Genomic DNA, 22,478 nt, shown 5'->3' with positions numbered 1-22,478 from the left:
CTGTGTCTTTTTTTTTCATCATGATTTTCCTTCTTGTTTAGGTAATAATATTCATTATAAAAAACTAGGAAACTCAAGAAAATACTGAGATTAAAATTGATCATTTAAAATCCCACCACTCAAGGAGAGCAACTATTTAGTAAACATCTTAAAAGAGTCTATTGCTGCACATAAACACACAACACATACACCGATCATTCAGTGTAGACCTATTGACTGCATACTGCATACCCAGCCCTATGCTAGGTGCAGAGAACCCAGCAGTGAACAAGACAGACCTTCTATTGAGAGGATACAAAATAAATAAGCAACAAAAAATGATTGGGGGTGACAAATGCCAAGAAGACAATAAGTTAGGGGTATGTGAAGAAAGGTGATGGGGCAGGCTGAGATGAATTCATCAGGATGAGGTGGCTATTTAAGCCAAGATCTGAATGATATGAAGAGGACAGCTATTTAAAGATCTCTCTCTCTCTCTTACAAAATAGGACCATATGATATTGTTTTTAACCAGATATTTTCATTTTATCATGGTCATTTTTCATGTCAATAAACATAGATTGATGTATCATTTTTAATGGTCCATAATATCCCAATGAATATTGATCTATACAATTTACTTAATCTCCCACTGTTACATTCATTTTTTATTATGATAAACAATGTTATGATAAGCACCCTTGTGTCAGGTCCTTTCTTTTTTTTATTATTTTTTATTTTTATTTTATTTTTATTTTTTTGGGGGGTCCTTTCCCACTTATTTCCTTAGGGCAAATTTCTGGAAATGTGAAGCAGGGTCGAAGAGCATGCTGCCTTTCACATTTTGATCCCTTGCCAAGTAGCTCTCCAAACAGACTGAACTAATATGTGCATGTGCATATATACATCAATATAAGAAAGTGCATGTCTCCTCATGGTTTTATCATGGTTGACATTTTCCATTTCTGAAATCCTCATCAGTATAACACATGCAATCTCCCATTACTATTTTTACTTGAGTTTCCTGGTCAATAGCAAAGTCTCTCTCTCTCTCTCTCTCTTTTTTTTTTTTTGCAAAGTCTCTTTTTATGTGTTCATTGATTATTTACGTTTTTGGTGTGAATGACATTTTCACAGTTTTGATTAATTTTCTCCTGAAAATATATTCCATCAGCTTATCACTTGTCTTTCAATCTTGCTTACGGTTTTTTTTTTTTCAATTTCTCTAACATTCAAGAGCTGAAATGGAGTCAGATGAATCAATCTTTTCCTTCAAGGTCTATGCCAAAAAAAATGTTCTCCCCCAACCCAAGATGCAGTAGTAACAATACTAATAAATAATCCTTGTTTTTCTCCAAGTATTTTTATTCAATATTTGACCATTGCCATATATTAACTTCTACTTTCTAATTATGCAAACAATATACTAATACATTTTTATTGTAAAAATTAAACTCCACAGATAAGGTACATGTCCTCTAGACAAAATCAATCCCAGTTCTTCCGGGAAGTCATTTATAAGAGTGATGTATATCTTTCTCAAGCTTCTATTACACACACACACATAAACACACACAAATTAAGGGTTAGTTTTGTTTTGCTTTTGCATAAATTGTACTGTATATATATTTTTTTTACTGTATATGTTGTTATGCAACTGTTATTGATACTCCATGTTTTGTAGATCTTTCATCAGTACATCCATTCTTTTTAACTGAATAATGTAGTATTCAGTAACATGGCTGTATCAAAGTTTATTTAACCCCTAACATACTGGTGAATATTTAGATTGATTCTAATTTGTCGATCTCCAAACAATAACATAATAAAAATATCTTTGTCATGTCTCTATGTGCACATATTCAAGTATTTCTCCAGGGTTGATACTAGAAGTCAGAACTCCTGAATAGAAAGGTATGTGCATTTAAATTTTTAGTAGGTACTTTTAAACTGTCTTCTCTTTTAAGTATTTTGTAGCTCTTTTTCTTTACATGAAAAGAAACAATCTGGAATTTATTTTGGGGTAAAGAATGAGGAAGGATTGACTTTTTTCTTCATATAAATGACTACCCACTTGTAAAAAACCATATGCTGACCAATCCATCTTTCCCGATGGATTTGAAATGGTGTCTTTATCATATTTTAAATTCCCATGTATGCCAGAGTTTAGCTTTGGATTATCCATTCTATTTTATGATCTATTCCTATGTCAGTGCCATGTATTTGAACTACCTTAGCTCTATAATACATTTAAATATCTGGTAGAGCAAACCCTCCATGATTACTCTTCTTTCTTATGTTTTTCTTGATATTCTGTTTTTCTGGGATCATACATATATTATTTTTTAAGGAGTAAAATGTAGAAAAATTATAATGGAATGGATGATAACCCCCTCCTACCTTTTAGGTGGTCATATATAAAAATGCACACAGAGAAACTAGTTTTATGAATTATGGACTTGAAGCTAAATATCAATTACAAGAGACTGTGACCAAGAGGTATAAAGAAATGAGGGGAAGGGAGTGTTAAGAGAGGGGAGTAACTACTGTGGGCAATATCTCCAAGTAGAAAGAAATCTTAGGAGTAGCTAATTATTAAAGAAATAGTGGCAAAAATCCAGGGGAAAAAAAACCCATGAAAGCCCAAACTAGATTGGGGGAATTTTAATCCAGAAACTAAGAGGTTAAACGTAAGCCAGAGGAAAGAAAAAACAAAAAATAGGGGTGGGGTTGCTGGAGTGAAAAATTAGCCATCCAGTCTGCAAGTGCAACAGAGAGACTGACTCCAAATCTCATCAATGTATTAAATTAAGGTCAACTAATGTATTGAATCCTGAGACTACACCCTGCAGTTTATCAGTCTTGTACCTAATCTTTCATCACTGGGCTAAAACAATTTTCTACCCCACATTTACATGCCTTGCCTGTGTGGGTACAGATGACCTTCTTGTAGGATGTTTAGCAACGTGCTGAAAGGAAGGTAATGGTCTTAATGAAAGTCCTTAAAGTGTCAAAGCCTGTTGTCTTGAGGCCATTCACAACAAATGTTGTTTATCATGTATAAAGGGATCAAGAGCACCACTTAAAGTGGGATGTGTAAAGATGGTCAGTCCTCCATATCTGGCTTTCAGCCGTCTTTGGTCACGGTGGCATGGTTGGAAGGGTTGCTGTGGCAGCCTCTGTTGTAGAAATCTTCCAGAGATGTCCATTTGGGTGCCTGAGGCACAGTCCCTGTAGGTAGAGGCCACAGGATGTCCCCTTGAATATTGCCAGATGCTCTGGTTGCTGGGCACTCTGTCTGGCAGGCAAAGCGGTTACCATGACAACCAACACCTCCGCCCCCACGTCTGTGTTTTTTGTTTTGTTTTGTTTTGTTGTTTTTGTTTTGTTTTTGCATTTCTTCTTTCCCATTAAGTACCAAGGTATTCAAGGGACAGGCAAGCATAGCTGTCAGCATAAAATGTCCTCTGCTCCAGGAAGAGGGGCCCAGAAGTAGGCAGTGGAGATGTGTACTTGTTACATCTGAAGGAGCCTTCATCAGTATAAATGCATATATACCTGCTTTCTGGGTTAAAATGTGTGCCTTTGGTTGTATATCCATGCAACAAATGGTCAAATCACTGTTTATCCATACATTTGCTTTCCTGCTCCCTTCCCCTCTCTGCTGCTTCTGCGCTGGGAGAGTCACCCATTTGCCAGGGGAAGTGCTGAGTCATGGCTCTAGCTGGGTTTCTGTCTCCTATTCTCCATCTCCATTCTTTCCTCAGTCCACTCCTCACCCAGGCTGGGCTCTCTGTAGAGCTCTGAGCCCTCTTCACCACTTCCCTTCTCAGCCTGGAGGCACTTTCCTGAGGTTCACTTCTGGTCAGTAAAGAGAAGGCACTTTACTCTGTTTCTGCACTTTCTCCGTTCTCACCTTGCCTTCTCAAAAGACTGAGCCTTTCTCCATGTGACCACCCCTCCCTTAGAAAACAGGAGTTTGACCAGGTTTGACCCAGGAGGCTAATTCTTCCATGTATTCATGCTGATCCTCCTCCAGTTGCTTACCCCCTAATCGGATTATGGCAGTGTCTCATGCCTTGGGGCAAGGCAAGGAAAGTGAGATTTAATTTGACACCACGCGCTGAGGCTTTTTTACATTCTAAGTTTCCAAGTGCCAGACCACAGGTTCCAGGTGTGTGTGTGTGTGTGTGTGTGTGTGTGTGTGTGTGTGTGTAGTAAAGGGAGGATGCTGTGCCTATGGGTTCAGAGGCAGTACCTAGTGATCTCCCCAAGAGCAGGATGTTTGGGGGTCTCGGTAGTCTCTCCTTCCCTCCCACTTCAGACTTTTAACGCAGAAGTTCCAATTAAGTAATCTTGCTAACTAGTTCCAAATAAGGCAGATAAGGATTGTTTCCTCCGCTAGAGTGGGGAGAGTGGAAAGGTGGCCCCGCCCGCTCAGTCTGGTTGCTATGGCGACAGCCGCGGGGTGACCCAAGTGCTCCTCCCTCCCTCCTCCCAAACCCAGAAAGATGACGGCACCGCGCTGACTGCGCCAAATTCCAGCCAATGGGCGGCTGCTCCCGCCTTCCCTTCCGCCAGCTCTCCCCCTCCTCCTCCCCTCCCCCGGGAATTCGATTCACAAATCTGGACTAGGGATTTCCGGCTCCAGGCCGGGTGCAAGGGCGCTGGGCCGAGGCCGGGGTAGAGTCACGGTCTGTTCTCTTAGGAGGGCAAATGGAAGTCGGCATTCTTGGGTTCTCGGGCGAGACTCCTGTAACTCGCCATCAGAAGAGATCACAACCTACTCCCAAATTATCCAGAAAATCTAGTTGAAGCTTAGTCTGCAACTCCTCCTGCCCCTGCAAGCCCCCACCCCGCCCGAGCGCGCCGATCAGCACCACGGACAGCGAACCCAGGCCTAGTCTTTCAGGGCCTCTCCGGGTTCTGACTCCTGATCCTCGAGGTCTGGGCTACGACCAGGGTCAGAGACGCCAGCGCTCTACTGGAGCCAGGCCTCCTTGGGCCAACGAAACTGAATGGGACGCTTAGCCACGTGGCTAAGAAGGCAATGGGACAGGAATCTTAGGCTAAAGAGCTTATTTCATTTCCCTTCTTTCAACCCCAGAGAGTGGCTCCTGTCTTCCAGGCTGCCTTAAGCAGGGATGGACTTCCCAAGGCTATCCTGGGTGGACGTGTGACTGAAACGGCCTTGAAACAACCCAGTGGGCTGGAGGAGGGGTGTGGAGCTGAGTGTGACAGTCAGGTCCTACCTGAGAGTGGTGAGCACAGGCTTAGTCAGGCCTGACTAGACTCTAGACAGTATATGTAGTGGGGAGAGGTGGAGGAGGAAGAGAAAAGCAGCAATCATCACTAGCTAGTTCTACTTCAATGGACTACTTTGTAAAGGGTACAACTTTTGCTGTCCTCATCACTTAATCCCTAAATAGCCTGGGCATTAATGAAGAGCTAGGTGAGACAAGATGGAGGCATAGTGTGCGAGGGGATTCAGCTTTGCCACCAGGCCTCAATCTTTAGCTACTTTACTCTCTGTAAGATGGAAGCCAGTGTGGGGGCGGGGGGCGGGGGAGAATAGCAGTTTTCAGGGACCCCACCTCCCCACTAGGCCCGTGGGGGCCCTCCTGCCCTGTCTGTGACAGTTTCACTCCTAATCCCACTCCCTCCCTCCTGGGGCCCAAAGAAAGGCCGGCGCAAAACGATCTGCAGGCGCTTCCAGCGCTTTATAGTTCTCTCCGGGACAGACGGACAGACAGACAGTGCAGCCCGCGCCGTCGGCCCGCATCATTGGCACCTTGGACACGGCACCAGGCCCAACCCAGTCCCTGGTGCCCTCCCGGGAGGATTCCGGTCCGGCCTCAAATCAGCACCTCAGACAGCTCCCGGCCCAACACCCACCCCTCCCCCCTCCCTCTGGAAACAACCAAATAAATTAAAAGGGGGAGGAACAAAAACACCTAAGGATAAGGAAGAGGGGCACCCCCTCCCCCAGAGTAAGAAGAGTTTGTGTCTCTCCCGCCCTTCCGCTGAGGCTCCGCCGCCGCCGGGGTGGCCTCCTAGGTTGATTTGGCTCCCAAACCTCAGCCTCCTGAAGCCGGCATCTCCCTCCCCCCCCCAACTCCCGGCATGCAACACGTTGGAAAAAGGTAGGGAGAGGAGGTGGGGGTGGGGCGAAGGACCATCCTGGTGGTTTTTCTGGCTCCTGGGGCTGCAGTTTCTCGCCGCACCTCAGTCAGTCCAAATCAAGAATTAATATTCCCTTCGGTCTGGGAAGTAGGATTGGCGGGGGGGGGGCGGGGGGGCTTAGTCGGGGGAAGAAATGCAAGCTGACATAGGTGGGGGGGTGGGGAGGTAAGCAGACAGGAGGGAAGATGGTGACACATGCCAGGAGCAGGGAAAAGGGAACAAGAAGGGGAGGAGGGGACACAGGTGCCGAAAGAGAAAGGGGGGCAATAATAGTCAGGTAGGGGGTAAGGTGGAGACGGAAATACACACCCAAGGTATAGGAAAACGGAACGGCAGAGAGGGAGATGGGAAGGCAGACAGGGAGGAAGATGGAGATACAGGACGGAGGCGAGGAAATGGCCAAAACCGAGGGAGATGGACTTGCGGACACACACGCAAGGGAAGGAGGAGACCCGGGTAGAATTGGAGACATGGGGGTACAGGCAGACAGGGTGAGGCTGGGGGTCCCCCTTCCGCGGTCATCCCCCCACCCCCACCCTATGCCCAGCAAATCCAGAGCCGCGGCCTCTGGCGTCCTGGCCTCCACCTTCCCCTGCGGGACAGGGGCGGCTCCTCCTCCGGCCACGGCGCGGAGCGGCGGCAACAGCGGCGGCGGCTTGATGGTCCCGGGGGCTCCGAGTGCGTGTCGGGGTCTGGGGTGGGGGGGCGGGCGCGGCCCTTGGGAATCCCTAGCGGTCCAGGTTCATAGTCCAGTGCTTGGCTCCGGTCGCGCAGCTGTCCCTGGCGGCCGAGGCGGCGGCGGGGGCCGCGGGCGCGCCCCCGCTGGGTGGACCCCCGGCGCCGGCGGCGGCCTCGCCCTCGTTCTTGAGGTCTTGAAAGACCTGCGTGAAGAAGTGGGGGTCGGCGTTGAGCCGCAGCATCTGGGGGCTGAGCCGCTGAATGAGGCGCAGGCAGCGTTGCCAGAAGCGCTCCTTGTCGGGCTCCACGAGGAAGGGCTTGAGCGGGTAGGAGATCTCGTTGCCCATGTAGGAGTAGGCGAGGTAGAGGCAGGTGAGGAAGGCGGCCTGCAGCTCGGCGGCCGACGCCAGCTCATCCCCGCGCAGCGACTCGCGGCACAGCAGGTACACGAACACCAGGTTGGCGGGCGTAATGAAGGCCTGGTCTTGCCAGCCCTGCAGCAGCAGTGAGCGGTCCACTCCGCGGAACCAGCCCACCAGCTCGCCCGGGCTCAGCTCCTTGAGGCGGTAGCAGCGTCGGCACACGAAGTCGCCCAGGCAGCGCAGCAGCTCGCCGGTGGACGCCTGCACGATGACCCGCCGCGGCGAGCCCCCGGGCACCGGCGGGGCCGCCTGCGGGGCCGGGGGTGGCGGCGGCGGAGGCTTGCCCCCGCCCGAACCCGGCGGCGGGGCGGCCGCGCTGCCCCCCGACGGCGGCTCGCAGGTGGCTGCGGCCGCGGGCACGGTGGGCACCGGCACCGCCAGGGGCTTGGTGGCGCCGCCGCCGTCGGGGGGGTCCCGGCCCTTGCGGAGAAGGTTCTCGCGATTGCGTTGCTGGACCAGGGGGTCGGGGCCAGTGGACGCCGGCTTGGGCGTCACCTTCTTGCTGCCTTTCTTCTTCTTGGCAGACGCGGCCACCAGGCGCTTCCAGGTGAGCGCCGAGATGAGCACGGACGGCCGCTTGAGTCGGCTCTCGCCTTTGCCGCCCTTGCCTGCTGGCGGCGCCCCGTAGCCCCCCAGCGCCTCGTCCCCCACGGGCGGCGCTTTCTTCTTCTCTTCGGGCAGCCCGCCGGGCCTCCGGCCCTTGGCCGAGGAGGCGGGGGAAAGAGACAGCACCGTGCCCATCCTGCAGAGCGGGGCCGGCGCCCGGGCCCCGGTGGGAACCGCGGGCGGCGCCGCTGTCGCCGCCGCCGCTGCTGCAGCCCCCGGAGACCCGGCGGTGGGGGGCCTAGCCCCGGCCCGGGCGCGGGAGCGCGCAGGGGAAGGCGGTTGCTGGGCTGCTCCGCGGCGGTAGCTCCGAGTCTGAGCTGCGCCAGCTGCAGCGTCAGCCCCACCCCTTGGGCCCCGGCTTTAGCCGCGCCGCGCCCCGCCTCACGCAGCCAATCCTCGCCCGAGCTGCGCTCCCGACTGGCAGCTCCCCTGGCCAATAGAAGCTCGCACACCAATCTCGAGTCCCGCCCCCACCCCCACCCTGGGTCTCCGGTCCTCTCCCCTCACCAGAAAGGGGGGGACGGAGGAGGAGGTGGCCCTGGCTCGAAGGGCCTCCTCAGGGTCAGCGCTGGGGAGAGGGGTCTGGCTGGCCCCCTCCTTCTCACCGTCACCCCCCAAGTCCTAAGGCCCTGGGTGGGCTTGTTTCGATGTCCTGGATCGCGAGAGAAGCAGAGGAGCCGTGGGAACAGCCTCCCCCCCCCCTTTTCATTATGTGTTGAGGGCCGCGGGGCAGTGAGCGCCTTCACCGGGGCGCCCCAGCACCTGCTGGGTCCAGCTGCTCTGGCTTCTCCCGTCTGGTCACAGGTCGATTAGCTCAGCTCTCCTCGCCTCCCTTCATCCCTTGCGGCCTCCCGCTTGGTGCTTGGGGGGGAGTGCCGTAGGTGTATCCTTGCTCTACCTGGGATGGGGTGCTGGCGGGCCGGACCTTCCTGCAGGTCACAAACCCTCTCCTTGGGGGCCTTTGCTCTGGGGGCCGCAAGACCCTCAGATATATGCCTGACTCTGCCGTTGCCGCAGGCCTGATTCTCTGCAGCCGAAGCTGCGGGGAGAGGCCCTAGGCTCGGGTCCTTGGGTGGCTCCTCTTGTGCTCTTCTTCCCCGCCAACACACCCTGGTCCCACACTCAGGGTAAGTGACGAATGATTGGTTCCCGGGGAAGCGCTGGAAATTGAATGGGTTGGTCTCCTCATGATCTGTGCGGAGGGAGGCCCAAGAGGGTTGGCTCAGCCACCAACCCAGCCCTGGGTCCCAGTCAAGGTGGGTTTTCATTGTTAAATTCTTCTTGCCATTCTGATCCCAGCTGCCCCCACTCCCAGCTGCAAGCTATTAGGCTAGGGCCTGCCCGTTCCTCTGTTCCCTCAGCACCCACAAGGCCTCTGTGCTCTGGGCCTTACCTGCAGGCCCTGAGCCCAGCTGCTTCTGGGACTGTTCTATCTGCCTTATAGGACAGTGTCCACCCTCCTCCAGCCCGGCTCCCTGTAGCTCCCCAACACAGAGGTCTTCCAAGCTTCTTAAGTGGGCCTTGGAGGTGGGTATGATGGGGAGAAAAACCTCTGCTATGAATCCATCCAAACCCGCAGAATGGTCACCTCCATGTTCCTCACAGACCACCAGAATGACTTCGGAGGATTGCTGCCGGTCGGTCTGTGTGCACGCATAGGTGTGGGTGTGGTTCCTTCCACTCTCGCTGTTCCAGAATCCCCTTAGGCTGCAGCTTCAGCCACCAGAGGCACCAGCTTTTCTCAGCGCTCTCACAGCCTCTGCTCACTCACACCCTCCTGGAGGCCTGTGGTCTGGTTGTCTCGATTCCCTCTCTCTTTACCACGCTACATGTGCAGACTTGTCCCCCATTCCTGACTCGGCACCCAATATGCGTTCAGCAGGGTCTCTCCTGCTCCCTGAGATCTGATCAGTATTCCCCTGCAGCCCAAGCTGACCTATCCCACCTCTCCTTCTCCCCCTAGTTGCAAAACAAAACAAAACAAAAAACCCCACAAATGTTCCCTCTATTCAGCTCCTGTAATTGGTCCCACTTCCTCCTACAAGGCCTTCTGAGTCAGCCTTTATCTGACACCCAAGGAACCGTAGGCTTCCAGTAGTTAAGGACAGGCCCCACAGAGACGAGTTGCCCTAGCAGAAACACGTGGATTTGAATAGGCACGTGGGTCCTCCCAGCTCTACTCCGGGGAGTCCCTCATTGACGTAAGGCCTATTACTGGTGTCATGCAGAACGATCTATCTGTGCAGCACCCACAGATGTCACCACCAAGGTACCCCCACTCCAGGCTCAGTTGTGGGTCAGAATCCAGAATCCTCTTCCCTGCTTGAGGGTCCCTAAAATGGGTGCCTTAAAAGGTCTTACACCCCTTCTCATTCTTCACCTTGCCCCGCCTCAGACCCTCTTTCTCAGGCTCACACTTTCCACCTCGTACTTTGGTTATCCCTCTTGAATCACTGAGCTCCTACCACTGGGCCAGCACCCTTTCTCAAACCACTACCTTGCCGCCTCTGTCAAACTCTTGAAAATCCACCTCCTCCGAGAAGCCTTTTTGGACTGACTGCAAGGGATCTAGTGCTCTTGCTGATATCAGTCTTTCCCACCTCTTTCCCCAACACCGCTGCTACATAACAATTTGTTTCAGGGCCGGGCTCTGACTCCTGAGTCAAAGATGTGCAAAATGAACATGGATGGAATTTTCAAAGGAAGCAGACAAAACAGATCCATTAAAAAAAAAGAAAACCCAGCATTTCTGTTTTTTTATTTATTCATTCATAAGAGATACACAGAGGCAGAGACACAAAGCAGAAGGAGAAGCAGGCTGTCCGTGGGAGGCCTGATGCAGGACTTGATCCCAGGACTCTGGGACCATGCCCTGAGCCGAAGGCAGATGCTCAACCACTGAGCCACCCAGGTGTCCCAACAGCATTTCTGTTATTAAAAAAAAAAAAAAAAAAAAGTTAATGGAGGAGAGAAGGAGCTTATGTCTCGCTTCTAGTTGGGCTGTGTGTAGGGTCTATATTCTATGATTGATTCATTTATCTGTAGTATTTGTAGGTCACTTCTCGTCTGTCCATTTCTCATGGATGTGCGAGCTCCTCTGGGACAGTGCTGGCTGTATGAGACTCCTGTAGTTGAGAACCCACTCCCCCACCCCCTGACCCCGCACCAGGCTCCTTATCTGTCTCCATCACTTCATAGGTTACCTGGAACACCGCCCTGTCCAGATAAATGGTTATTCCTGAAGGCTCTTTAAAGGCAAGAACTTCGGGCCTAGACCAAGAATTGGAAAGCGCAGACCAAGTTATTAGCCTGTGGAGGAGCACAGCCTTACTGATGAGGATCACCACCAATTTCACCGTAGACATGAGCCCTTCACTGATCCGCCCTGGGAAGATGAGCCCCATCTCTAAGGGAATATCTCCGGGCAATGCTCCTCAGACTCTTCGGCCCCTTGGCTGTGTTTATCTCTTGTCGGAGAGGCCATAGTCTAGGAAGCAAGAGGTAGAGTTCCAGTCATTTGAACTCTCTGGGCCTCCTTCTCTTCTTCATATTAAAACGCAGGGATTCCATATATTTTACTCTAATTATTGGACAAAATGAATATTAAAGAAATCAGATACCATCTTGAGGACTGGACTTAAAAAACGATTCCTAGAGCCAATTCCAATTCTACAATTCTGACTCTAAATAAAACCCATCCTGTAAGTCGGTTTTATTTCCTAGCTCCAGCCCTGTCTGCTTCCCCCTACCGTGTTTCTGCCCGATGAGCTCAGTCTTTGCGCGCACAGCATCTGAGAGGCGGGCACTTCTGCAGTTCAGCCCAGGAGACTAAGGGGAGGGTGCTCAGGCTCACAGTAATGTAAATCTCCCGAGGCATCCCCAGGCTTTAGTGGGGCCCCTGAAAAGTTCTGAAATGACAAAGGCCAGGATGCCAGGGTGATTCAGGGACTCCCTGGTAAACATGAAGGCTGGAGGCCCCAGAACTTAAGGTCATTGTGTCTGTCCTATGTCTCCAAGGGACCCCTACAGAGGCTGATGACAAGGAAGGTTCTTAGAACAGCTAGGGGGGAGGAGACTCAGCCTGGGCATCTGACAGCCTGGATTTTGCTGCCCCCAACCCAGTCACTGGTCCAGTATCCCCTCCCCGGGGTCTCAGCTCCTGAGGTGTGCAAAGGTGGAGGCTATGTACTCGCCCAGCCGTGTCCTTCCCTCTCCCGAAGACCTTGGCCCAGGAAAGCTAGGGTGGAAGGGAGTAAGGCCCCAAGAGGCAGTGGAAGGAGAAGCCCTCCCCAGGCAACACTAGGGGGGTGGGCAAAGGGGATGGGCAGAGAGAAGAGGTGAACCTGACAAAGGTTAGGTGCTGCCAGTTATCAGGAGGAAGACCCCACACTCTCACATCCTTCTCACTCCCACAAGGCCCCTTGCTAGAAGGACTGAATGGAGGAGGCCAAAGAGGGGTTTATTCTTTAGTAGGAGCAGAGAATGGGGTTGGAAAGCACGGATGAGGAAGTGTCCTGGGGCAGGGAGAGAAGGGACTGATGCTCACATGCCAGAGGCCCGGGATTAGGGGTCAGAGGAGGATGATGATGTGCTGGGGGCTCCTTTTCCTTGCCATGGGCTCTGATTCCTTCCTTCATAAAGCCTTGTCTGTCTCCCTTTCAGGTTACCAATGCCAGCCCTTCTCATCCTCACCCCTGGATCTTCTCTCCCCAGCTCCCCGGCTCCTGACTTCACCTCTTGAGCACAGCACTCTCTGCCCCATCCTTCCAGCTTCCTCTAGTAGCTGTATTTCTGAGTCACCTTGTCCTGCCTCCACCTAGTCCTCTTTCCCCTCCTCCCTTTCTGTACCCACCCCAAGCATCAGCCCCCACTCTGTCTCTTCCCTGCCCCTGCTGGCACCCAGCATAGCACTCCAGATGTAGGAGCAGATCAAGAAGGGCGGGGGTGGTGGCTGTTGCTTTTCTGGGATATTCTTAGCCTGTCTGGGGGCTGGAGCTGGAATCAGTGTTTCCATCTCAACCAGGCAGGTGGCTGCAGGGAAGCTGCTGCTCTAACTGGGTCTTCATCTCATTCCCTGTCCCTTTCCCTGTCCTTCTATGTCTCAGTTCCACTCTGTGAGCACAGACTCCTGTGCCCTGAGGTAGGGAGTTCCCTCCACTCTGGCCTAGCCCCAGTGAGGTCTTAAAACCCTGCTCTTGAAGATTCTTGGGGGAAAAAGGGCTTAGAGAACTCAAGTGCAGATGTTCCCTGGATCCACACACAGCCTTTGTCTCTCTGCCCCAAGTTGGGCTTTCTCTGCCCCAACAAACCCTGCTTAGCACTTGGTCCATAGACTCTAGTCATGACCATGAGAGCCGTTCTTATCTCAAAATACAGGAATCATTCAGGGGCCCTGGAGTTCTAGGAGCTGTCTCTTGAGAGTCAGAGCCCTTGGGGTCCAGGCCTCCTTTGGGGCTTGAATAAGGGACTCATTGGCCAGATTCCTTTGCTAACAGAGGGAGGAGCCAAGAAGAGATCTGACTCATTCATAAATAGCACAGAATATATCTGTCCCCTTATAAGAGACAGACAGTGTAGGGGTTCCTATGTGGGGTCTAGAGTCATGCAGATCTAGGTTCAAAAACAGCCCCACCACTTACGAGCTGGGCGATGGGGGAAAACTTCTTAATTCTCCTTAAGTCTATAAAAGTAGACCACCACAGGGTCATTGTGAGATTTTTCTGAATCTCCCAATGCTTGTATAGGACATGGGCATGGTGCTTGGTTTTCATAAAATGCAGGTTATTACAAATTACATTGTCACCATTATTTTTACAGAGCAGGAGAGGTTTGACCTGTACCCTTACCATGTGTTTGTTTTGTCTTTTCTCATCAGCACACTCTTCAGGAAAGCCTGGACACAACCATCATTTCTTTTGGTTTGGTTGAGACCTAAATTTATAGCCGTCCTTTCTTTTTGGCTATTGTCCTGGCAGCTACTCCTACTCAGACCATCCCTGGGGGGTTGGTTTGACTCCTGAGGTGACCAAGACCTGACACCATACCAGGTGCTGGTCCTCTTCTCTGGTCCAGTGGGGGCCTCATTAATTTTGTGAACCTCTGTGTACCTGCTATGTGCCGGGCACCATCCTGGCCCCATGTCTGACTTTGTTTTCCGGGGGCATTCTCTGGCTGTACCCTGCTGTCTCTTCGAAGCTCCAGAGACTCTATGTAGGGTCAGTTCCAGTTTTCAAGGGCTTTGAGAAAGTGTTTTGCAGAGTTATAAAACCCATATTAGAAAATACTGCTTCAGAAATTGCAGCCTATGAGGTACTGGGCTAGGTGCTGGGACCAGGACCAAATGTGAGGCAGAGCTTCAGCCTTCAAAGAACACACAACAGAGATGATGGAGACATGAGCGATAATAGTAGTAAATTGACCAGTGTCTTCTGATCGGCTCTGGAGGACGGGATTGGACGATTTGGCTAATCCTGCCCATCCCCCTGCACCTTCTACCATTGTAGCTAATCCAACTCCAGCTTGTCCTGAATTCTCAAGGGTAAGCAACTACTGGCAGGGAGTTAAAATCAAGTTACCTAAGGTCCAGTACCTCTCCCTCGTGTTGGATCCTCTCCAGTCATGGCCTTCCCTGTCTGACCCCAAGCTGGGGTGACGATCACCACCTTTTGAGACAGAGCCGGGCCTCAGCAACTCTCTGATCCCAATGACAGATTACTGCCCTCGGAGCAGGAGAGTTAATGAGTTACTGCGTGCATGAGGAGCCCCAGTGGGCCTGCTAACTGGCCCAACATCTTAGGAGCCACTTCTGTTTATCTCCCATTTGTCTAGGATTAGGGGCAGGTGGGGGATGGGCTTCGAAACAGGTTCGTTAATTTACACTTTCTTTTCCCTGATCTCAAAATATAAGGATAATCCTTTGTTTTTACCTCCTCTGAGTAAAAAAGGCAATTTTAAAAAAAGATTTATTTATTCGTGAGAAACAGAGAGAGGCAAGAGACACAGGCAGAGGGAGAAGCAGGCTCCCTATGGGGAGCCAGATGTGGGACTCAATCTCAGGACCCCCGGGTCATGACCTGAGCTGAAGGCAGATGCTCAACCACTGATCCCCTGGGGTGCCCTTAAAAAGGCAATTCTAATGTTATAAGCTAGAGCCCCACATATATTCACTTTTGATTTCGAGTGGGGACAGAGTAAGAAGGTTGTCCCCTAGATTAATTAATTAGTTATTCCTAAACTACTCTGCTCAGCAGAACCACCTGGGGGAACTTTGTAAAAATACAATTTCCACAGGTCTATGTCAGACCTATGGAATCCTAATTTCTTCAGGTGAACTTAAGGTGGCATCACTATCAGAAATTATTAAGAGATAGAAGAAAATTCTGGGAGATGGCTAGGTCCCACCTGTTCTGTTTTGCTCCACTATGGTTGCTGCTGGTCATGCATTCTCTGGTAAAATAATAATAGTAATAATAATAATAATACCCTTGTTTACCTTTGGGAAACCCCTTCTTCCATACTCCCAATCCATGTGGTTTTTACCTGCCTAAATTCAACACAGACCTGACCAGCTGCTGTCCTGGTCACAGTGGATGAGGGATGGGCTGGTGACTCAAGCCAGTCCAATGAGACTCAATTCTTGTAGTTTTTCTAGAACTACTGGGAATGAGGTGCCTTTTTCCCCTCTAAGGTTGCTAAACTGGTGTGATGAAAGCCTTAAGATGTTGGCCTCCACATGGAGAGAGGCCATCTGAATGAAATCACAGGGAAAGAGTCAGCGGATAGAGGGAGACATTCCTGGTGTGGTTCTAGCTGCTGGATCCAGCTGGGCCTGATACAGGCATGTAATCCAGCAAATGCCTCTCCTCCCCACTTCTTTCCTAATTTCCTTTTTTTTTTTTTAAGATTTTATTTATTCATGAGAGAGAGACACAGAGAGGCAGAGACACAGGCAGAGGGAGAAGCAGGCTCCCCGCAGGGAGCTGGATGTGGGACTCGATCCTGGATCCCGGGCTCATGCCCTGAGCGGAAGGCAGACGCTCAACTGCTGAGACACCCAGGTGTCCCACTTTCCTAATTTCAAGGTAATTTGAGTTGCAAATCTAGTATTTGCCAGCAGAAAACATCCTGACTAATGAACTTCCTTCTGGAAATTTGTTGGTAACTTCAAAGAAGTACACATTTGGTCTTAATGGCTGAGGAGAGTAGCCTCTGACATCCAGTAGTCAGTGAAGGACTGACTCTGGAAGAGACCCAGCCTAGAGTCTGACCCCAAGGCCTATCTACTACATTCCTCGGACCTCCCCGTCCAAACCTCAGCTGGTGATTGTGATTGGAGTTCTTCATCACGTCCCAGTGGCCCTTCCTCTTTCCTTGGGAAAGGAAAGCCATTTCCCTACAGCCTGTACAACCATCAAATCTTCTTTCTGGACCGCTCCCAGGTTGCATTCCTTAGGTATCAGCTTTCTGCTCAGATAAGAAATGTGATGCTTCACCCTCCATCATGCTTCTGAATCATTTGCCTCCAGTCAGTGTAAGAGGTGGCTGTGGCCACACAGAATCATTTGTTATCATCAGGGCCATTAGCACAGAGTCTCTGGGGGGCCGGGGTAGGGGTGGCTTTGAGCTTTAAACTGCCCCAGGATTCTTTTTCTTTTTTCTTAAAGATTTATTTATTCGTGAGAGACACACACAGAGAGAGGCACAGACACAGGCAGAGGGAGAAGCAGGCTCTTTGCAGGGAACCCAATGAGGGACTCGATCCCAGGACCCCGGGATCATGACCTGAGCCGAAGGCAGACATTCAACTGCTGAGCCACCCAGGTGTTCCTGCCTCAGGATTCTGTCCAGGACTCCAGAACTCTTTCTCTGACCTGCCTCTGGGGAGCTCTCAGAGGAGGGGTTGGGGCCAAATCAAAATTTTCAGTTATCATATGGCTCACATCTTTTTTTTTTTTTTTAACTCCAAGGTTATTTACTTTCAGATGACTTGTGGATTATTCTTCAATGGGACAATATTCTCCTATTCCACTCTGGTCTGATACACAATCTTCTATTGTTTTTAAATTTATTTATTTATTTTTTTAATGATAGTTACAGAGAGAGAGAGAGAGAGAGGCGCAGAGACACAGGCAGAGGGAGAAGCAGGCTCCATGCACCGGGAGCCCGATGTGGGACTCGATCCCGAGTCTCCGGGAAAGCGCCCCAGGCCAAAGGCAGGCGCCAAACCGCTGCGCCACCCAGGGATCCCTCTTCTATTGTTTTTAAAAGATTTTATTTATTTGAGAAAGAGAATGAGCAGCAGGGGGGAGGGGCAAAGGGAGAGGGAGTAGCAGACTCCCCACTGAGCAGGGAGCTCCATGTGAGGCTCTATCCCAGAACCCTGAGATCATGACCTGAGCTGAAGGCAGATGCTTAACCAACTGAGCCACCCAGTGCCCCTAAATACAGTCTTGATGGTGATTCTATGGGACTTGGGCATCCATTTATAATTCACCTTTTCATTCATTCAACATAAATTTGAGTGTGTAGAATTTTTTTTTCTTTTGGTTAAATTAAATCCATCTTCTAGCATACTCTTATTGGGTGGAGGGAAATTCAGTCTTAGTTGTTATGGAGACTCCATCCTTCTCCCAAAGGTTACAAGATATTTCTAGAAAGCAGAAGGTGTCTGGCACAGTCCTTTGGGGAGACTCATTGTCCAAGCCCAAAGGGCATCTCAAAGTCTGTCATCTCTACTCTTTCTAGAGTATGACTGAAGGTCAGGAATCTTTAAAATGGTTATAAAATAGATGAAAAGTATAAAAAATAACATATCCACCTCCTAATTCAAATAAAATATTGCCTGTACAGTTTAATCTCCTTATCTCCTCTCCAACAGCCTCTTCCCTACCACCAACCACCCACTCTGAATTTGGTGTTTGTCCTTTCCATATATTTCTTTATTCTCTTACTACTATGTAGAGCCTGATTAAACAAGTGTGTGTGTGTGTGTGTGTGTGTGTATGTGTTATTGCTTACATAACAATTACCACAAACTTACACATTTAAAGGCTTAAGACAACATCTATTCACTAGCTTGCTTCTGTAGGACAGAAGTCCAGGCAGGCCTGGCTTGGTTCTCTACTTAGAAGTTTACAAGGCCAATCAAGGGTGGTTTCCTTATCTGGAGGCTCTGGGCAAGTGTAGGCTTCTAGGGTCATTTAGGTTGTTGGCAGTTCTTGGCAGTTATAGAATTGAAGTTCTCATTTAATTGCAGGCTATTAGCTGGAGGCTGCCCACAAGTCAGTAATTGTGCATCGAATCTTTATCACACTTGGAATGTCTCTTATTTCCATCTGGAAAAACCTTCCTGCTTCTAAAGGGTTCATATGACTAGGTTAGTTAGGCTCACCCAGATAGGCTATTTTAAGGCCACCTGATTAGTAACTTCACTTACATCTGCAACAATCCCCTGTGCCATGTAATGTAGCATAATCATGGGATTAACATGGAGAAGGGAGAACATGGAGGCATCTTCAAAACCTATACTATCTATATATCTATGTATTTTTCTGTCTATCCTTTGAGGAGCAGTTGTCCATATTTTAGCTCTATATAAGTGAAACCATACTATATTAATCTGAAATTTGTTTTTTTTTGCTTTACGTTAAGTTTGTAAGATTTATCCTTGTTGATGTTGGTCTTTGCTACTACAGAATACTTCACTGTGTGAGTAAATTTATTTGTTCTCCTGATGACTGATACTTAGTTTGTTCTCAACTGTTTACGATTACAAACAATGTTGTTATTTTATATATAATGTTTCCCTAGGAATATACCCAGTAGTGAAATTGTTGGGGTATTGGGCAGGCACATTTTCAACTTTGCTAAATTGTTCCCTTGAGTAGTTGACCAATTCACAGCCCTCACCAGCAATGTATGTAAGTTCCTACTGCTCCAAGTTCTTATCAGCGTGTGATACTATCAGATTATGTGAAATAACCCACAGTAATATATGAACTTTATGTATTAAACAAATATTTATGAAGTGGCACTGCATGCCAGGCAGTGAACAGAATAGACACAATCCTCATCCTATAGAATCTCATTTCATGGAAAAGGCAAACACACACACACACACTGCCTACATGAGATCCCCACTTGGACATACAGCATCTTGACGTGTCAAAAACCAGCTCCTGATACGCCCCCCAAACTGCTCCTGCTGTCACCCCCATCTCTGATAACAGCTGTTCTAGTCACTATTTGCTTAGGGTAAAAGTTTTGGGTTATCCTGGACTCTTCTTGTTATTCACAGCAATTTGTAATCCATCAGCAAATCTTTTTTTTTTTTTTCCATCAGCAAATCTTGATAGTTCTGTCTTCAAAAGATCCAGAATTCCACATCTCATGACCCCTCTGTCTCCACCTTGGCCCAAGCCACCATCCTCTCTTGCTTTGTTTACTGCAACAGACTCCTACCTGGTCTTCCTATTTTTTCCCTCCCTACAGTTTATTCTTTCTAAAAATTATTTATTTATTCATGAGAGACACATGAGAGAGGCAGACACAGGTGGAGGGAGAAGCAGGCTCCCCATGGGGAGCCCAATGTGGGACTTGATCCCAGAACCCTGGGATCACGACCTGAGCCATCCAAGTGTCCCATCCTACAATTTATTTTCAAAATGACAGCTAGACTAGTCCTGTCAAATGTAGACTAGATGTTACTTCTCTCCTTCAAACCCTCCAATGGCTCCTTGCCTTTTCACAGCAAAGGCCAAAGTCCTCACTATGACCTATAAGGGCCTACGTTGTAGATTAAAGATGGCCACAAATTCTTTGACACTCCTCCCATTGAGAGGTGCATCAGTGCCCACCTCTGATCTCTTGACTCTAGGCGGGCTCCATTACGACTCTGACCACTACAATAGGGCAGAAGTGCCACTGTGCCCATTTCTGGGGCCTGGCCTTTAAAAGACTGGCAACTGCTATTTCCTCTCTTGAAACGTTTGCTCTTGGAACTTTTTTTTTTTTTTTAAGATTTTATTCATTCATTCATGAGACACACAGAAAGAGAGGCAGAGACACAGGGAGAAGGAGAACCAGGCTCCCTATAGGGAGTTTGATGTGGGACTCAATCCCAGGACCCTGAGATCAGACCCTGAGCCAAAGGCAGATGCTCAACCACTGAGCTGCCCAGGTGTCCCCTGCTCTTGGAACTTTGAGCCACTATGTAGGAAATCCTACTACTCTGTTGGGGAGACTACATGGAGAGGAAAAGGGGCCCAGCTTGTACTCATCCCCACCAGGGCACCAGACATGACAGTGAGACCATTTTGGACCCTACAGGCCAACACATCTGCCAACTGAACACTGCTGAGTGACCTCAATTGATGCCACATGGAGCAGAAAAATCACCCATTGAGTTCTGTCCAAATTCCTGACCCACAATTGTGAGATATTTAAAAAATGGTTGCTATTTTAAGCCACCAAATTTCAGATGGTTTCTTATGCAGAAATAGGCAACCAAAAGAGCCTAACTAACCTTGCCCCTGCCCATGACCTCTATAACCTCATCTATTACCTTTTACCTCCCTTACTCCTCTCTAGTCCTCACTGCCTCCTTGCAGTTCCTCAAACCCTCCAGAAAAAGCTTCTGCCCAGGACCTTTGCATGTGCTGTTCTCAGTGTTAATTCTTCCATATACACATAAAATAAAGCTGGATCAAATTATAACTGCTGTTTTGGATATTTTGTTTATAATAGAGAATATTCATCTTTCTATTAAAATATTCTGCTAAAATACGTTTTTTTTTTTTAGATTTTATTTATTCATGAGAACACACACATACACACACACACACAGAGGCAGAGACACAGGCAGAGGGAGAAGCAGGCTCCATGCAGGGCGACCAACATGGGATTCGATCCCAGGTCTCCAGGATCACGCCCTGGGCTGAAGGCAGGCACTAAACCACTGAGCCACTCAGAATGCCCTGCTAAAATACTTTTAATGGATGTTTAATGTTCGATTGTGCAGATATTTGTTTTACCAACATTTCTTTTGTGAAAATTTTCTAATAATACAGAACAATTGAAAGAGTAGAGCAAAAATCCATATACTTGCCATCTATAGTCTATAATTAACCTTTTACTATATTTGCTTTATTACATACCTATTCCTCTACCCAGTTTATTTTGTTAAATACATTTCAAAATAAATAAGGTCAGGGCTTTTTGATTGGTTTGTTCATTACAGGATTCCTAACCTCTAGAACAGTGCCTGGCAAACAGGAGGCATTCTATAAATATTTGAATCAATAAACTCAGGAAAACTATAAAAATTAATCTAGCTCAGTAAATCATACTGTTATAGAAACATAATGAGAGACTCAAGTCAGATGTCACCCTCTCCAGAAGGCCTTCCTTGAATGATCCCTATCCCCTGCCAAGCTAGGTTGAGGATCCTCCTCAGTGTTCTCGAATGTCTGGGATACAGAGTATCCATCTTGTTGCATTTAAAGTATTATATTATCACTTTGTACATCTATTAGGTGGTGAGCTATAGGTGAGCTCTATAGGTGGTGAGCTTCTTGAAAGCAAGTACCATTTCTCATCTGCCTTGATACCCCAGTGCCTAGTACAATGCCTTACCTAGTAAGTCACAAAATGGCTAACATGTATTGAGTTCTTACCATGGGGGAATGTACTACTCTGTGTGCTAAATGTATCATGCACTTCATATGTATCGTGACTTAACTGGGTCACTAACTCTATGAGGTCGATATTGCTTTTATCATTCATATTTTGTAGGCAGAGAAACTGGGGAACAGAAAGTTCAGGTAATTTGTCTGAAGTCAACAGCTAGATAGACACAAAATTGGGATTTGAATCCAGGCCATCTGGTTCTTGTGCTTGTCTTTGTAACACTACATTGCCTTCTATACATAGGTAGCTCTCTTGTAAAACTTTATTGAACAGTTAAGTCTCAGGGATTCTCACTTGGCCAGAGCCTTCCAAAGCCCTCGAAGGGGCCCAATAATGTAGTCAGAGAGTTACGTACTTTTTCTAAAATCTGAAAAAAATGATATTTGAACCCAAATTGGTTAAGACCACTGTCTCTTTCCACTCCAACGTCCCCTCTGTTACACGTTTCCTTATGCAGAAGGTATTGAAACTCTACAGTGGTTTCTGGGATCAAGCTAAAATTGGGATATTTAATCTGGATTCAGGGGCTATAGTAGTTTCCTGTGACTTGCTGGTTTAAAACAATACATATTTCTCTTACAATCTGGACTCAAGGTGTTGCCAACTTTGGTTCCTTCTGGAGACCCCAAAAGAGAGTCTGTTCCTTGCCTCTTTCCCAGCATCTAGTAGTTGCTGACAATACTTGGAAATCCTTAGTTTGTAGACACTTCACTCTAATCTCTGCCTCTTAGTACCACCTTCTCCTCTGACTCTTGAGTCTCTCTCTCTACCTTTCTCTTGTAAAGGACACCTGATACTGGATTGGGGACCCATTCAAAATCCAGGATGATCTCATCACATGAGCCTTAACGTCCACAGAAACTCTTTTACTAAGTAATGTCACATGTATAGGTTTGGACATGGACCTATCTTTTGGTGGGGAAG

General features: G+C 48.5%; 1 protein-coding gene and 1 long non-coding RNA gene across 2 annotated transcripts in view; both read right to left on the bottom strand.

Annotated features, from left to right (window-relative positions):
- Window positions 1-5,700: 5,700 nt before the first annotated feature.
- CDK5R2 (cyclin dependent kinase 5 regulatory subunit 2) lies at window positions 5,701-8,178 on the bottom strand. The gene has a single exon (XM_055345671.1). It carries the CDS (start codon window positions 8,001-8,003, stop codon window positions 6,891-6,893), a length of 1,113 nt encoding a protein of 370 aa, XP_055201646.1. The 5' UTR covers window positions 8,004-8,178; the 3' UTR covers window positions 5,701-6,890.
- A 2,413-nt stretch (window positions 8,179-10,591) lies between these two features.
- The window catches only part of LOC129523035 (uncharacterized), a 37,202-nt gene continuing 25,315 nt past the window's right edge, over window positions 10,592-22,478 (bottom strand). The window contains exons 2-3 of the long non-coding RNA XR_008667034.1: window positions 11,072-11,355; window positions 10,592-10,796 (exon numbers count right to left, since the gene is read on the bottom strand). This is a non-coding gene — a long non-coding RNA (uncharacterized LOC129523035). The remainder of the gene's footprint in view (window positions 10,797-11,071; window positions 11,356-22,478) is intronic.

This window comes from Nyctereutes procyonoides, unplaced genomic scaffold (genome assembly GCF_905146905.1).
Source record: "Nyctereutes procyonoides isolate TBG_1078 unplaced genomic scaffold, NYPRO_anot_genome, whole genome shotgun sequence".
Classification (NCBI taxonomy): domain Eukaryota; kingdom Metazoa; phylum Chordata; class Mammalia; order Carnivora; family Canidae; genus Nyctereutes; species Nyctereutes procyonoides.
Note: the sequence above shows the minus strand (reverse complement) of the source record. Positions and strands in the feature narration are given on the sequence as shown.

What these genes read in the sequence shown, in the direction of transcription:
- CDK5R2 (XM_055345671.1), bottom strand. Translation starts at nt 8,003, where the DNA reads ATGGGCACGGTGCTGTCTCTTTCCCCCGCCTCCTCGGCCAAGGGCCGG.